The sequence below is a fragment of the Hypanus sabinus genome, chromosome X1 (genome assembly GCF_030144855.1).
Source record: "Hypanus sabinus isolate sHypSab1 chromosome X1, sHypSab1.hap1, whole genome shotgun sequence".
Lineage (NCBI taxonomy): Eukaryota > Metazoa > Chordata > Chondrichthyes > Myliobatiformes > Dasyatidae > Hypanus > Hypanus sabinus.
This window is the reverse complement of record NC_082738.1, coordinates 223,930-241,365: the sequence shown is the minus strand read 5'-3', so window position 1 is coordinate 241,365 and position 17,436 is coordinate 223,930. Positions and strand designations below refer to the sequence as shown.

General features: G+C 43.4%; 1 protein-coding gene across 1 annotated transcript in view; it reads left to right on the top strand.

The window, feature by feature from the left end:
* adam11 (ADAM metallopeptidase domain 11) overlaps positions 1–17,436 on the top strand; it is a 365,266-nt gene that overhangs the window by 269,443 nt on the left and 78,387 nt on the right. The window contains exon 19 of the mRNA XM_059955670.1: positions 16,322–16,372. Coding sequence (XP_059811653.1) covers positions 16,322–16,372 — 51 coding nt within the window. The remainder of the gene's footprint in view (positions 1–16,321; positions 16,373–17,436) is intronic.

Here is a 17,436-nt window from a genome sequence, read left to right as displayed (position 1 = left end):
GTATAAACAATATTCAACAATCTCCTAATGTTAAAAAAAGAATAACGATTTTTAATAAAGCCAGTTTGATCATCTGAAATAATTTTGGGTAATACCTTCTCCAATCTAGATGCCAGTAACTTGGAAAAAATCTTGGAGTCTACATTCAATAAAGATATAGGTCTATAAGAAGCACAGTTAGTAGGGTCTTTATCTTTCTTCAATATTAAAGAAATGGAAGCTCTATAAAAAGATTGTGGCAAATTCCCTAATCTAATGGCTTCCTCAAAAACCTTACCTAACCAAGGGGAAAGAGTAGCGGAAAAAAATTTAAAAAATTCAAATGTATAACCATCTGGACCCGGTGCTTTCCCAGAATTCATTGAGGAAATAGCCCCTTTAATTTCTACATCCGTAATAGGAGTATCCAATATCAAAAGATCATCAGATGATAACCTCAGAAAATTTAATTTTCCAAGAAAATCATACATGGTATTATAATCTTGAGGAAATTCAGATTGATACAGGGAGGTATAGAAATCTTGAAATGCCTTATTTATCTCATCATGATTAACTGTCAAATTCCCATTCTGCTGACCAATCTTAGTGATTTGACGCTTAACCAAAGCATTCTTCAATTGACTAGCTAACAGTTTACCAGATTTATCACTATGTATATAAAAATCAGATTTAGTTTTCATTAATTGATTTTCAATCAAGGATGTAAGTAATAAACTATGTTCCATTTGAAGTTCAACCCTTTGTTTGTAAAGCTCCTTACTAGGAGCAATCGAACATTTCTTATCAATCTCTTTAATTTTATCAACCAATAAAAGAGTTTCCATCTTGATACGTTTCCTCAAACCAACAGAATAAGAAATAATCTGTCCACGTATATAAGCTTTAAAAGTGTCCCAAAGTGTTCCGCAGGAAATATCATCTGTAGAATTAGTTGAGAAGAAGAAGTCGATCTGCTCCTCCATAAATTTTATAAACTCAGAGTCTTGCAACAAGGTAGAGTCGAATCGCCATTGTCTAGCATTAGAAGCTGTATCCGTAAATTTCATAGAAAGTAATAACGGAGCATGATCAGAGATAGCTATAATATCATAGTTACAACCAATTACCAATGGAATAAAACAAGAGTCTACAAAAAAATAATCAATTCTTGAATAAGAGTGATAAACATGTGAGAAAAAAGAAAACTCTTTGTCATTAGGATACCGGAATCTCCAAATATGAAAAACTCCATTGTCAGTCAAAAAAGAGTTAATACAAGTGGCCGACTTATTAGGTAAAGTCTGAATAGATAAAGATTTATCCATCAAAGGATTTAAACAACAATTAAAGTCACCACCCATTATTAACTTATATTCATTTAGATTGGGTAAAGAAGTAAATAAAGACTTAAAAAATTCAGGACAATCCACATTTGGAGCATAAACATTAACCAAAGCAACCTTTTTATTACAAAGTAAACCCGTAATTAACAAAAATCTGCCATTCGGATCCGAAAAAATATCATGTTGAACAAATGAAATAGAGGAGTCAATAAAAATTGAAACTCCTTTTACTTTAGCATTCGAATTTGCGTGATACTGTTGACCCCGCCAAAATCTAAAAAAACGAAATTTGTCCTCCCTCCTCACATGAGTTTCTTGTACAAAAATGATATGAGCATTAAGTCTTTGGAATACTTTGAAAATCTTCTTTCGTTTAATTGGATGATTTAAACCATAGTATTCCAAGACACAAAATTAATGGTCTGAGCCATAATTCTATAATCAACCCTTTGGTATAAAAAGGGTTAACCAACTTATAAACTCATGCACCCGGAAGAGGAACAAAAGTAGTGAGAAGACCCGGAAGTGACGACAACACAGACATATTTGAAGTTCAAAAACATCCCAAATAAAAAAACTAACACAAACTGGTACAAAAAAAATAGAATTAGAAAACAGACCATCCCCCCACCCCCCGAGAAAAAGAGAAAAAGCCAAAATATGACTTAAAAAGAGAAAAAGTAAGACTAATCCTACCCCCATGTCAGCTGAAGAACACTCCATATAAAAAGGATATATATAAAAGAATCACCCCAACTTTAAAAATTAAAATCGCTATAATAAAAACCATATTTCTAAGTATAGTTAGTTGTAAAAAGAATAAAAATATAATCACTAAAAAAAAACTTATAAATCGGGCTCTGGCCCAGACAAAACAAAAAATATTTAAGCTAAGATAAACGATGCATTGTACGGAAGAAACGCGAAAAATATAAACATAACGCCATCTTAAGCAAAACCAAAAATCTTTTCCAAAAAACCACCATCTTAATCAAGGAAAAATTCACCTTCAAAGAATTAAAAATATACCTTCGAAGGAACAAAGTTAATAGACAAATATGTAGTTAAATGATTAAAGTGTATAAGGCAAAACAATTAACATGACGCAAACACACTTTAACTTGAGTATAAAGTGTAGGATGAACCTACACCAATAACCAGATTTTAATTCTGGTTTAAGAGATCGAGAACCATCTTACACGATCAGAATCATTCATTTATTAGAGACTGGTGTCTGTAGCAGTAGGGAAGTTCTCCTCCAGATATTTTCTCGCGTCTGAAGTTGAAATGAAAACCTGTCGTGGAGCATTCGACGGAGAAATTCGAAGCTTCGCAGGGTATAGAAGCGCAGGTTTCAGATTTTTCTCATAACATTCAACCATCAACGGTTTAAAAAGAAGCCTTTTTAAAAGGTCTGGACTAAAATCTTCGATCAGGCGGAAGCAAAAATCTTTGAATTTAATCATTCCTGCTCGACGAGAAGCTCTTATAAGTTGTTCTTTGTCATGTACATAATGGAACCGGACAATTACCACCGAAGGTTTGTCTGTAACACTCGGTGATCGACGCCGAATTCTATGTGCCCGATCCAATAAAGGAGGGTTATTCGGGAAAATCGTCGGAAACGCTTCTTTTAAAAGTTGAGCAAAATATTTCGAAGGGTCATCTTTTTCTATGCCGTCTGGAAGACCAAGTATACGTAAGTTCTGTCTTCTGGACCGATTCTCAAAATCGTCACTCTTGGCTTTAAGGGCTTCCATCAGCTTAATGGTCGGAATTAAATCCTGTTGCAGTTTTCCAATAGTCAAATCTCGCTTCCGAGCATCTTCTTGCAGAGACGCAATAAGAGCTTGTTGCTGTTTAATTACTAAATCCGTCTTAACCATGTACTCTTGAAAAGCCTTTATATCTTCTTTAAAAAATTGTTGTAGTTCAGCAAATTTTTTATCCAAAACCTCCATAAACAATTCAAAAGTTAATTGAGTTTGTTGTGTCGGAGCCTGCTTTTTTCCGTTACCGTTCGGATTACGTCCGGGATCCCGTCCCTTAGACCTGAGAGACATTTCTGTTTGCATATCTTCAAAAGTTCACAACAAACTCTTGGCAGTAAATCCAAAAAGAAATGAATAAAGAAACTTTCGGTATAGGTAAAAATAAGCTGAATAAGTGTGATCAAAGGTTAAAAAAAGTAAAGGTTATGGAGCGAATCCAAAACAGTACTCACTCCATGAGCGTCTCCAGCTGAACAGTCAGTGTTGAACTCAATGTAAGACCACCATAGGGACTCCAGCTCCGGAATTTTCCTCAGGGATTACTCACAAAGCCTTCCCCATGAGTGGGAATAGCTGCAAGGCAATGGAGGTTTGAGATTGGAGTTTTCCTTCTTGTAGATGACCTGCAAACCACAGCGGATAAGCCCCATCTGCCTGAAGTGACTGGTTTTAAGGCACTAGTAACCCACCTTTGTGCCTGCTCCTGTCAATAGAAACAGTTCTGCTGGGCTTAGTTGATTTAATAGGTAGGAGTTTATCCCCCACTACCTTTCCAGCTAGTATATTTCCTGTAATACCATGAGATCTTATCTTGTTAAGCAGCTTCACATGTGGCACCTTGTCAAAGCCCTTCTGAAAATCCAAGTAAACAATATCCACTGACTTTCTAATGTGCACCCTGCCTGTTACTTCCTCAAAGAATTCCAACAGACTTGTCAGGCAAGATTTCTCATTAAAAAAAAAGCATGCTGACCTTCGCTGAGTATTCTAAAACCTCATCCTTAATAATGGACTCCAATATCTTCCTAACTACTGAAGTAAGGCCAACTGGCCTATAACTTCCCTTTTTCTGCCTCCCTCCCTTCTTATAGAGTGGAGTGACATTTGTAATTTTCCTGTCTCTGGAACCATACCAGAATCTAGTGATTCTTGAAAGATCACTACTAATGCCTCCACAATCTCTTCAGCTACCTTCTTCAGAAACCTGCTGTTTTGACCACCTAGTTCAGCTGACTTGTCTACCTTCAGACTTTTCTGCACCTTCTCCTTTGCAACTACACTCACTTCTGACTCCAGACGCTCTCAAACTTTTGGCATACTGCTAATGTATTCCACAGTGAAGAATGATGCAAAATACTTATTAAGTTCATCCACAATTTCTTTGTTCCCCTATTTCTCCACCATCATCTCACAGCAGTCCGATATCCACCCTCACCTTTCTTTTACTCTTCATAGATCTGAAAATATGTTTGGTAATCTCTTTGATATTATTGACTAGCTTACCTCCGTAGTTAATGTTTTCTCTGCTTATAGCTTTATTAGTTGCCTTATGTTGGTTTTTAAAAGCTTCCTAATCTTCTCCTTCCCAATAATTTTTGCTCTATAATATGCCTCTCTTTTCCTTTTATGCTGTCTTTGACTCCCCTTGTCAGCCATGGTTGTTTCATCCTCCTTTTAGTGTACTTCTTCATTGTTGGGATATCTTTCCTGTGACTTCTGAATTGCTCCCAGAAACTCCAGACATTTCTGCTCTGCTGTCATCCCTGCTAACATCCCCTTCCAATCAAATTTGGTTAGCTTCTCTCTCTTGCCTCTGTAACTCCCTTTACTCCACTGTAATTCTAAAGCAAATGACTTTATCTTCTCCCTCTCAAACTACAAGGTGAATTCTATTATATTGTGATCACTGCCTCCTTAAGTGTTCCTTTACCTTAAGCTCCCTAATCAAATCTGGTTTATTACACAACACCCAATCCCAAATAGCCTTTCCCCCAATGGGGTCAACTACAAACTGCTCTAGAAAGCTATCTTATAGGCATTCTACAAAATCCCTCTCTTTGGATATAACACCCAGCTGATTTTCCCAATTTACCAGCATATTGAAATCCCCCATTATGATTGTAACATTGTCAATTTTACATACCTTTTCTATCTCCCATTGTAATTTGTAGCCCATGTCCTGGCTATTGTTCAGAGGCCTTTATTTTTCTCCCATCAGGGTCCTTTCACTCTTGCAGTTTCTTATCTCTACCCATACCCACAACGATTCTACATCTTCTGATCCTATGTCACCTCTTTCTAAGGATTTGATTTCATGCTTCAAGTACATGGGTGTCAGGATCTATGCTGGGCCCAAGATATTGATGTGATTACAAAGAAAGCAGGACAGCAGCTACTGTATATTTCAATAGGGGTTTGAGGAGATTTGGTGTGTCACCAAAGACGCATGCAAATTTCTACAGATGTACTGTGGAGTGCATCACTGTCTGATATGGAGGGGGCACTACACAGAATCAAAAAAGGCTGCAGAAAATTGTAAACTCAGCCAGCTCCATCATGGGCACTAGCGACCCAACATCTAGGACACCTTCAAAAGGCAATGCCTCAAAAAGTCAGCATCCATCATTAAGGACCCCCATCACCCAGGACATACCCTCTTCTCATTGGTAAGATTATGGAAGAGATATAGGAGTCTGAAGGCATATGCACAAGATTTCAGAAGAGATGTTGTGCAGGCAGAAAGATCAGTTGACTATTTGATTATCTTACAGTCTTATGATTACTAATTTAATTGATTCAGCACAACATTGTGGGCTGAAGGTCCTGTTCCTGTGCTCTATGTTCTATGATTCAATAGGAGCTTGGTCCCAGCATGAAGTCCATCCCATCAGATCATAAGGCACAGAGGCAGAATTAGGTTATTCAGCCCACTGAGTCAGCTCTGCCATTCCATCATGGCTGATCCCAGATCCCTATCAACCAAATAATCCTGCCTTAACCTTTGATGCCCTGACCAATCAGGAAACTATCAATTTTTGCTTCAAATATACCCATGATCCTGGCCTCCACAGCTGTCTGTGACAGAGCATTCCACAGATTCACTGTTCTATGGCTAAGACAATTCCTCCTTACCTCTGTTCTAAAGGGTTGGCCCTCGATTTTGAGGCTGTGCCCTCTCGTTCTGAATACTCCCCAGCATAGGAAACATCCTCTCCACATCCACCTTATCTGGTCCTTTTAACTTTTGGTAGGTTTCAATGAGATCCCCCACATTCTTCTAAATTCCAGTGAGTACAGACCCAAAGCTGCCAAGTGCTCCTCATATGTTAACCCCTTCATTCCTGGAATCATCCTTGTGAACCTCCTCTGGATTCTCTCCAATGACAACACATCCTTTCTGAGATATGGGGCCCAAAACTATTGACAATACTCCAAGTATGGCCTGACTAGTGTCTTACAATGTTCAGTATTATCTCCTTGCTTTTATATTCTATTCCCCTTCAAATAAATGCCAACATTACACTTACCATTTTTCAGACTCAACCTGTAAATTAACCTTCTAGGAGTCTTGCATGAGGACTCCTAAGTCCCTTTGCACCTCTGATGTTTGAATCTTCACCCCATTTAGGTAATAGTCTGCACTATTGTTCCTTTTACCAAAATGCATTGTCATTCATTTCCCAACGCTGTATTCCATCTGCCACTTTTTTGCCCATTCTTCCAATTTGTCTAAGTCCTGCTACAATCACATTGCTTCCTAAGCACTACCTACCCCTCCACCTATCTTCCTTTTATCCACAAACTTTGTCACAAAGCCATCAATTCCACTATCTGAATCATTGACAGACAATGTGAAAAGTAGTGGTCCCAATACTGACCCCTGAGGAACACCACCAGTCACCGGCAGCCAACCAGAAAAGGCCCCTTTTATTCCCACTCACTGCCTCCTGCCTGTCAGCTATTCCTTGATCCATGCCAGTATCTTTCCTGCAATACCATGGGAACCTGTTTAGCAGCCTCATGTGTAGCACCATGTCAAAAACCTCAAAATCCAAGTAAATGACATCCACTGCCTCTCCTTTGTCCACCTTGCCTGTAACTTCTTTAAAGAACTCCTGTAGCGTTGTGCTACACACAGCACTGAAATAACGACACACAGTCGGTAAGACTAGTTTATTCAAACTTCACGGCGCTGGCATTTAATCCCTAGTGCCCGCCCTCTCCAGGCGGAAATGACATCAGAGGTGCATTACCAAAGTCTCCCCCCCCCCCCCCCACGCGCTGGCTATTAGTGAGCCGGTTCGCCTGTGCAAAAAGTGGGTTGCTACATAACCCCCCCCCCCCCAGAACCGGCGATACACCCCCCAATGTCCACAGTCTGGATCAGACTCTGTTTGGGAGGTCTGCCTCTGCGCCGCGGTGCCTGAACCTTGACCAGCTGCGCCAAGTCCACATGGGCTGGTTTGAGTCGGTCCACAATGAAAACCTCCTCTCTCCCCCCCAATGTCCAGAATGTACGTGGACCCGTTGTTGTTGATCACCTTGAACAGCCCCTCGTACGGCAGCTGTAGCGGTGCCTGGTGTCCGCCCCTTTGTACAAACACAAACTTACAGTTCTGCAGGTCTTTGGGTACATGGGTCGGGGTCCGTCCGTGCTGTCAAGTCGGTACGGGGGCCATGTTGCTGAGCCTTTCGCGTAGTCTGTCCAGGACTGCTGCGGGTTCTTCCTCTTGCCCCCTTGGGGCTGGTATGAACTCTCCCGGGACGGCCAGGGGTGAGCCGTACACCAACTCAGCCAACGAGGCGTGCAGATCCTCTTTGGGCGCTGTGCGAATTCCAAGCAGGACCCAAGGAAGCTCGTCCACCCAGTTAGGTCCTCTCAGGCGGGCCATGAGAGCCGACTTCAAGTGATGGTGGAAACGTTCGACTGTGGGTGGTAGGCAGTGGTGTGGTGTAGCTGCATTCCCAATGGGCTGGCCACAGCTGACCACAGGCTGGAGATGAACTGGGCGCCTCTGTTGGAGGTAATGTGGGCCGAAGCGTGCTACCCAGGTTGCAATCAGTGCTCGGGGGCAAGAATCGGCAGATGTGTCGGTGAGTGGGACCACCTCTACCATCGTTAGGAGGTACTGCGCTCCTCGGGACACTGGTAGGGGGCCCACAATATCCTTGTGAATGTGGTCGAACCTCCAGTGGGTGGGTTCGAACTGCTGCAGCGAGGCTTTAGTTTGGCACTGCGCGCAAGTTCTGGCCCATTCACTGACCTGCTTGCAAAGCCTGTGCCACGTGAACTTGCTGGAGACCAGCCGGATGGTTGTTCTGATAGATGGGTGCACCAAACCGTGTATGGAATCGAAAACTCGCCGCCTCCAGGCTGCTGGGACGATGGGGCGAGGTTGGCCGGTAGCCACGTCGCACAGGAGGGTCCTCTCACCTGGGCCTACAAGAAAGTCCTGCAGCTGCAAACCCGAGACTGCGGTCCTGTAGCTGGGCATCTTGTCGTCTGCCTGCTGCGCCTCCACCAGTGCTACATAGTCCACCCCCAGGGACAGGGCCTGGACAGCTGGTCTGGAGAGTGCGTCTGCCACGACGTTGTCCTTTCCCAAGACATGCTGGATGTCCGTCGTGTACTCGGAGATGTAGGACGGATGTCGCTGCTGGCGAGCCAACCAGGGATCGGACACCTTTGTGAACGCGAAGGTCAATGGTTTGTGGTCCGTGAACGCGGTGAACGGCCTGCCTTCTAAGAAGCACCTGAAATGCTGGATTGCCAGATACAGTGCCAACAGCTCCTGGTCGAAAGCACTGTACTTGAGTTTGGGTGGTCGTAGGTGCTTGCTGAAGAACGCCAAGGAATGACAGCGCCCCTCGATGAGCTGCTCCAGCACCCCACCGACTGCTGTGTCAGATGCGTCCACTGTGAGTGCAGTCGGAATGTCCGTTCTGGGGTGCACCAGCATCGCGGCATTTGCCAAGGCTTCCTTGGCTTTAACGAAAGCGGCCGCGGCCTCCTCGTCCCAAGTAATGTCCTTGCCTTTACCTGACATCAGGGTGTACAAAGGGCGCATGATACGGACTGCTGAGGGGAGGAAATGGTGGTAGAAGTTCACCATACCAACAAACTCCTGCAGGCCTTTGACTGTGTTGGGCCGGGTAAAGTAACGTATCGCGTCTACCTTGGTGGGCAGAGGTGTTCCCCGTCTTTGGTAATCCTGTGGCCCAGGAAGTTGATGGTATTGAGACCGAACTGGCATTTGTCCGGGTTGATCGTGAGGCCGAAATCACTCAGGCGGGAGTAGAGCTGGTGGAGGTGGGACAGATGCTCCTGACAACTACTGCTGGCTGTAAGGATGTCGTCCAAATAGATGAACGCAAAGTCCAGGTCACATCCCACCGCATCCATTAGCCACTGGAACGTCTGTGCGGCATTCTTCAGGCCGAACGACATTCAGAGGAACTCAAACAGGCCAAACGGGGTGATAAGTGCTGTTTTGGGGATGTCTTCAGGGTGCACCGGGATTTGGTGGTATCCCCGGACAAGGTCTACTTTGAAAAATATTCTTGCCCCGTGCAGGTTTGCTGCAAAGTCCTGTATGTGCGGCATGGGGTAGCGGTCTGGAGTTGTAGCCTTGTTCAGTCTGCGGTAGTCGCCGTATGGTCTCCAACCCCCAGCTGCTTTGGGCACCATGTGCAGGGGGAAGGCCCATGGGCTGTCGGACCTCCGTATGATCCCCAATTCCTCCATCCTCTTGAACTCCTCCTTCGCCAGGTGGAGCTTTTCGGGGGGAAGCCTTCATGCGCAGGCGTGGAGGGGTGGTCCCTTGGTCGGGATGTGGTGCTGTACCCCGTGTCTGGGCATGGCTGCCATGAACTGCGGTGCCAGAATTGATGGAAAGTCCACCAGGATTCTGGTGAATTAATTGTCTGACAGCGTGACGGAGTCCAGGTGTGGGGCCAGCACCTTGGCTTCACCCAGGGAGAACATCTGGAAAGTCTCAGCATGTACTAGTCTTTTCCCTTGCAAGTCGACCAGCAGGCTGTGAGCTCGCAAGAAGTCCACCCCCAGGAGTGGTTGGGCCACGGTGGCCAGTGTGAAGTCCCACATGAACCTGCTGGCACCGAACTGCAGCTGCACTGTGCGGGTGCCGTAGGTCCGTATTGTGCTGCCGTTTGCAGCCCTCAGGGTGGATCCTGGCTTCCTGTTGCGGGTGTCATACCCTGTCGAGGGCAAGACGCTGATTTCCGCTCTGGTGTCGACCAAGAAGTGGCATCCCGACTGTTTGTCCCAGACGTACAAGAGGCTGTCCTGGGGGCCAGCCACCATAGTCATTAGCGGCAGCTGGCCTTGGCCCTGGCCCTTGCAGGGAGGGCGACAACGGTGGGCTTTTGTGCCCCACCGCTGGTGGTAGAAACACCACTGTTCACTGGCCTCCTCACTCCTGCTTCTGTGTTGTGTGCGCCCCCCTGCCGGGCCTGGTCTGGTCTGCTGTTGGGCGCATGGCCTGGTAATCTGACCGACGGACACCATGCTCTCCCTCTTGGCTTTCCACAGCACGTCTGCCCGGGCCGCCACCTTCCGTGGGTCGCTGAAATTTGCGTCGACCAGCAGCAGATGTATGTCCTCGGGCAGTTGCTCCAGGAACGCTTGCTCGAACATAAGGCAGGGCTTGTGTCCGTCAGCCAGGGCCAGCATCTTGTTCATCAATGCTGATGGCAGTCTGTCTCCGAAACCGTCCAGGTGAAGCAGGCGGGCACCCCGTTCATGCCGTGAGAGGCCAAAGGTCCCAATGAGCAGCGCTTTGAATGCTTCATATTTGCCTTCTTCCGGGAGTGACTGCATGAAATCCGCAACCTGGGCGGCCGTCTCCTGGTCAAGGGCGCTCACCACGTGATAGTAACGCGTGGAATCAGAAAATATCCGCCGAATCTGGAACTGGGCTTCTGCTTGGCTAAACCACACGTGTGGTCGCAGTGTCCAGAAAGTCGGCAGTTTTAGCGAAACTGCATGGACAGATGAAGAGTCGGTCATCTTTGGTCCAAATCCCGTTTGGACCGTCGGGGTCACCAATGTAGCAATGTGCTACACACAGAGCTAGAGACAATGACACGCAGTCAGTAAGTCGTTTTGAGACTAGTTTATTCAAACTTTGCGGCGCTGGAATTTAATCCCCAGCGCCCGCCCTCTCCAGGCGGACATGACATCAGAGGTGCATTACCAAAGTCTCCCCCCACACGCTGGCTATTTGTGAGCCGGTTCGCCTGCGCAGAAAGTAGGTTGCCACACTCCAACAGATTTGCCAGGCAAGGTTTCCCTTCACAAAAACCATACTGACTTTGACTTATTTTATCATTCGTCCCAAGTACCTCAAAACCTCTTTTTTTTTTGCTATTATTTTATAATTGGTGTTTAATAAAGAAGTAGGTCTATATGATGCTGGTTTTAAAAGGTCTCTATCTTTTTTTGGCAATACTATTAAAATAGCTGTTGAAAAAGATTCTGGAAGTTTATGCGTTCTTTCCGCTTGATATATTAACTCCATAAAAGGAGGAATTAATAAATCTTTAAACTTTTTATAAAATTCAGGTGGAAAACCATCTTCTCCTGGAGATTTGTTACTTTGAAGTGATCCCAAAGCTTCTTCAACTTCCTTCAATGTAAAAGGCGTATCTAATCCCTTCTGTTCTTCTGTATTTAATTTTGGAAGAGTTCTATTAATTCTGTTAGTTCTGTTCTTCTATTAATAAGAAGTTAAAATATAATACACTCCAGACATATCGAACAGAAAAAGCAATTATGAGAACTAAACAGAGATATTATGAACTAGGTGAAAGATCACATAAAGTTCTTGCATGGCAGTTAAAAACAGATCAGATTTCCAAAACAATAAATGCAATTCGAACAAAAGTGAATGAAATTACTTATAAGCCTCTAGAAATTAATGAGGCTTTTAAGAATTTTTATTCTGAGTTGTATAAATCAGAATCAAAGAATGATGATGTTAAGATAGAAGAATTTTTATCACAAAACCTCATTCTTAATAATAGAACACTGGTCTATAATTTCCTTTCTTTTGCCTTCATCCCTTCTTAAAGAGTGGAGTGACATTTTCAATCTTCCAGTCCTCTGGGACCATGCCAGAATCAAGTGATTCTTGAAAGTCCATTTAGTCCAGGTGACTTATCTACCTTAAGACTTTTGAGTTTGCCTGGCACTTCTTCCCTTTGTAATAGCAATGGCACTCACTCCTGCTCCCTGACACTCACGGACCTCTGGCACACTGCTAGGGTCTTACACAGTGAAGACTGAAGCAAAGTACCCATTAAATTTGGCTGCCATTTCTTTGTTCCCCATTACTACTTTATATAACTGAAAAAAAACTTTTGGTATCCTGTTTTATATTATTGGCTAGTTTGCCCTCATCTTTCATCCTTTCCCTTGTTATAGCTTTTTAGATGCCTTATGTTGGATTTTAAAAGCTTCCAATCATCCAACTTCCCACTCACTTTTGCTATCTTATATACCCTTTCCTTGGCTTTTATGCAATCCTTAACCTCCTTTATCAGCCACGGTTGCCTACCCCTGACATTTGAGAACTTCTTCCTCTGTGGGACATGTCTATCCTGTGCCTTGTGAACTATTCCCAGAAACTTCAACCATCTCTGCTCTGCTGTCATCCCTGCCAGTATCCTCCTCCAATCCACCTGGACAAGTTCCTCTCTCATGCCTCTGGAATTCCCTTTATTCTATTGCGATACAGATACATGTGAGTTATGCTTCTCCCTCTCAAATTGTAGAATGAATTCAATCATACTATGATCACTTTCTCCTAAGGGTTCCTTTACATTATGCTCCCTAATAAGATCTGGGTTATTACACAACAGCCAATCTAAGATAGCCTTTCCCTGAGTAGGCTCAAGCACAAGCTGCTCTAAAAAGCCACCTCATAGGCATTTTAACAAATTGCCTCTCTTGCGATCTGACACCAACCTGATTTTCCTAATCCCCTTGCATATTGAAGACCCCATTACAATTGAGTCATTATCCTTATTATCTGCCCTTTCCAGCTCCCTTTGCAATCTCAACCCCACATCTTGGCTACTATTTGGAGGCCTATGTATGATTCCCGTAATGGTTTTTTACCCTTTAAGTTTCTTCACTCCACCCACAAAGATTCAACATTCTCTGACCCTATGTCACCTCTTTATAAAGATGTAATTCCATCTCTTACCAACAGAGCCACAGCACCACCTATGGCTTCCCGCCTGTCCTTTCAATACAAAGTATATCCTTTGATGTTAAGCTCCCAACTATGGCCTTCTTTCAGCCATGACTCAGTGATGCCCACATTGTCATACCGACAAATCTCTAATTGCGCCACAAGTTCATCCACCTTATTCCGAATGCTACATGCATTTAAATACAGCACCTTCAGTCCTGCATTCTTCACCCTTTTGAATTTTGCCTCTGTGGTACAATTTAACTTTTTGCTCTGTCTGCATTTGTACCTGATCATTGGCTTGTCCTTCCTTACATTCATGATACATCCATTATCTACTTGTAAACCTGCTGGCTCATCCTCGGCTCTATCATCCTGGTTCCCATCCCCCTGACATATTGGTTTAAACCACTCCTAACAACTATAGTAAACCTGCCCACAAGAATATTGCTCCTCCTTGGATTCAAGTGCAACCTGTCCCTTTTGTACAGGTCGTACCTGCCCCGGAAGAGTTCCTAAATATCCAGAAATTTGAATTCCTGCCTGCTGCTCCAATTCTTCAGCCACACATTTATCTGCCACCCTCATTCTATTCCTAACCTCACTGTCTCATGGCACAGGAAGCAATCCTGACATTACTACCCTTGAGGTCCTGCTTCTCAGCTTCCTTCCTAACTCCCATTATTCTTTCAAGACCTCCTCCCTTTTTCTGCCTATAATCGATGGTACCAATATGTATCATGGCTTCTGGCTGCTCATCTCTCTCAGGATATTGTGGATGTGTCCGGAAGCATCACGGATCCTGGCACCTGGGAGGCAAACTACCATCCATGTTTCCTTTTTGCATCCACAGAATCGTCCATCTGTCCCCCTGACTATCAAGTCCCCTATTACTGCTGCCAGCCTCTTCCTTTCCCTACCCTTCTGAGCCACAGGGCCAGACTGTGTGCCAGAGGTGCGACCACTGTTGCTTCCCCCAGGTAGATTGCCCCCCCCAACAGTACTTTTGTTGACGGGGACGGACATAGGGGTGCTCCCCACTATCTGACGTTCTCCCTTCCCTCTCCTGACAGTCACCCTTTTATCTGTTCCCTGTAGCCTAGGGGTGACTACTTTCCTGTAGCTCCTGTCTATCACTGCTTCATTTCCCCTAGCAAGCTGAAGGTCATCGAGCTGAAACAAGGAATAAACTTTCCTACTTATCTTGCCTCACTGGTTCTTGCTGAAGCTTTGATGAGCCAAAGCCTTTCTACTCTGCCTCAGACTACTCCGACAATGATCACTCTCCCAATGACCACTATCTAGGTTATTACACAACACCCAATCTAAGATAGCCTTTCTCCAAGTCGGCTGAAGCACAAGCTGCCCTAAAAATTCATCTCATCGGCATTCAACAAATTCCCTCTCTTGCGCTCCAACACCAACTTGATTTTCACAATCCCCTTGCATATTGAAGTCCCCCATTACAATTGTGATACTACCCTTATTACATGTCCTTTCCAGCTCCCTTTGCAATCTCAACCCCACATCTTGGCTATGATTTGGAGTGCTCAGCCTCAAAATTGGTGGGCGACCTTTTAGAACAGTGTTCATAAGGAACTTTTTGAGTCAAAGAGTGGTGAATCTGTGGAATGCTCTGCCACAGACTGTGATGGAGGCCCAGTCTGTGGGTATATTTAAGGCAGAAGTTGATCGTTTCCTGATCAGTCAGGGCATCAAAGGATATGGTGAGAAGACACCATAAAGGATATGGTGTATGGGGTTTGCGTTGGATCCTGGATCAGCCATGATGGAATGGTGGAGCAGACTCGATAGGCTGAATGGCCTAATTCTGCTTCTACAACATATGGTCTTATTTGTAGACCTATATATGATTCCCATAATGGTTTTTTACCCTTGCAGTTTATTAACTCCACCCATAAAGATTTGCTGTTCTCTGACCGCATGGCACCTCTTTCTGAAGATGTAATTTCATCTCTTGCCAACAGAGCCACACAACTGCTAATGCCTTCCTGTCAGATAATCTTCTTCCTTCCCCAAACCTGGTGCTAATATCTCATGGTTTCAAACCCACTTCTCCCACATCAATTACTGAGCCATGCATTTAGCTCTCTAATCTATTAACCGTGTGCCAATTTGCATGTGGCTCAGGTAGTAATCCAGAGATTAATGCCTTTTTGTATCTTTTTTCAAATTTAGTTCCTTGCTGCTCAAATTCCCTCAGCAGAACTTCTTTCCTTGTTCTTCCTACATTGTTGGTACCACATGGACCTCGACAACTGGGTCTTTCTCCTCCCATTCCATTTCCTCTGCAAGTCAGATGAGATGTCCTAAACCCAGGTACCACATAGAGAACACAGCATTCAGGATTCTTGATCCTTGCAACAAATAATTTTGTCTATTACCCTGACTATATCATCTGCAATTACAACGGCATTTCCCTTCTCTTCCCCTCTTGAAACGGTGCCATGGTTCAGTTGCTCATCTTTCCTTCAGCCCCCATTCTCATCCTTCAGAAAGCAAAAATGTCAAACCTGTCAAGCAAGTTCAATAGCTGAGGTTCCTTCAGCACTACCTTTTGGTTCACATGTATTCATTTGTATTCATGACAATTAAACTGGAAATTGAGCTTGGATCCTTCAATCTGCCTCACACCCTCTTGTCCCTGGCCACAGACTGAATCTGAAATATTTTATCTTCTGGTTGCAACTGCCTTCTGAAACAGTGTGAAGGTAACTCTTGTCTTCCCTGATGCATCACAGTCATCACTAGGATGTGATTTAATAGACCTGGACTCTAATTTCAATGTGATGTTCATGATTATATATGTACACTGAGAGTTAAATAAGAAATTAAGGGTCCTCTATCTAGAGGGATTATAATTTTATCTCCTCTGTTTCCAGCTTTTGTTCTTCAAACCAGAGTGGGAGAGAGGCTCCAAACTCTGAAGTACTGTAAATGTTAAAAGCAATGTTAAATCTCAATTGATTTAATTTTTTTCTATCTCCAGTGCCCTTGGAATGTTCATAAACTGGATGGCTACTCCTGTGATAATGATCAGGTAATGGCTTCATCAAGACATCACAGTTAAACATTTTTGTTCACTATTGAATTTTCTTGCTTCTGAAAAATGTAACGTGATTCCTTTTGGAGTTCTGGTTCCATGATCGATTGTAATTCACCTAGATCCTTTGTATGACCACTTTGTAGGTTTTCTCTCTTAAATTTTCTCTCTTAAAATTCACTTAACTTGAAAAGCTGACATTTACTCAAAGATGCAATTTGGTTTTTCAATCATTGTTTTCCCCTTTTTCACTAATTTTCTTGAGAAATCTGACCTTTCAACAATTCAAGTTCCATCAGTACTGTACTTTTTATCTGGTCTGGTACAGTGACAAGGTACTTGACTCATTAGATGTAACCCATGGTGTATTTTTAGTAACCATCACTAAAACATAAAGTACAGTTGATGTTTATATTCATTCATGCCCTGGGTGCTGGCAAGTCTATTACCTCCCCAAATTAATACTGTTCTGGCCTCTTGAAGTGCAATTCATTTTGTATAAACATAATTTCTTATACACAAACTGTTTTTATATAATTTTCTGCATGGATTAATCTCGATTTGATTTAAAGCGCATGGTGGAAAGACACACATCTCCATCCACTCTTTATTTGCCCTTGAAACAGCAATCTCTTATGTTTATGTTTGTTAACATTGGGAAACATTTAGTAGATATATTTTGAAGGAAATATTATGCACAAGTTTATTGTTGGGCCACGGGTTTACTCTTGTTTACACTGCGTAGTTATGGAGTATTGTATATTACCTTGGTTAACACCGATTGTGAGAATAATCAACAGTATTAGTATATTCAGGCACGTGACAAGTCAGTATTGAATTTAATACATATTTTACTTAATTCTCTGCAGTTTCACAAGTAAAGAGATCTCATTAAAAACCCTGAAGAAAGCTTCCATCTTGGGTGATTTTTGAGAAGTTGTTTAGCTCGCTGCATAGCTGTGTATAGATGCACAGTAAGGGCAGTAGAGTGAAAAGATAGCTCGTCTTCAGAGGCATCGTCCACAGACTGGAGACGCGTCTGACTGCTGTAGATGATATGT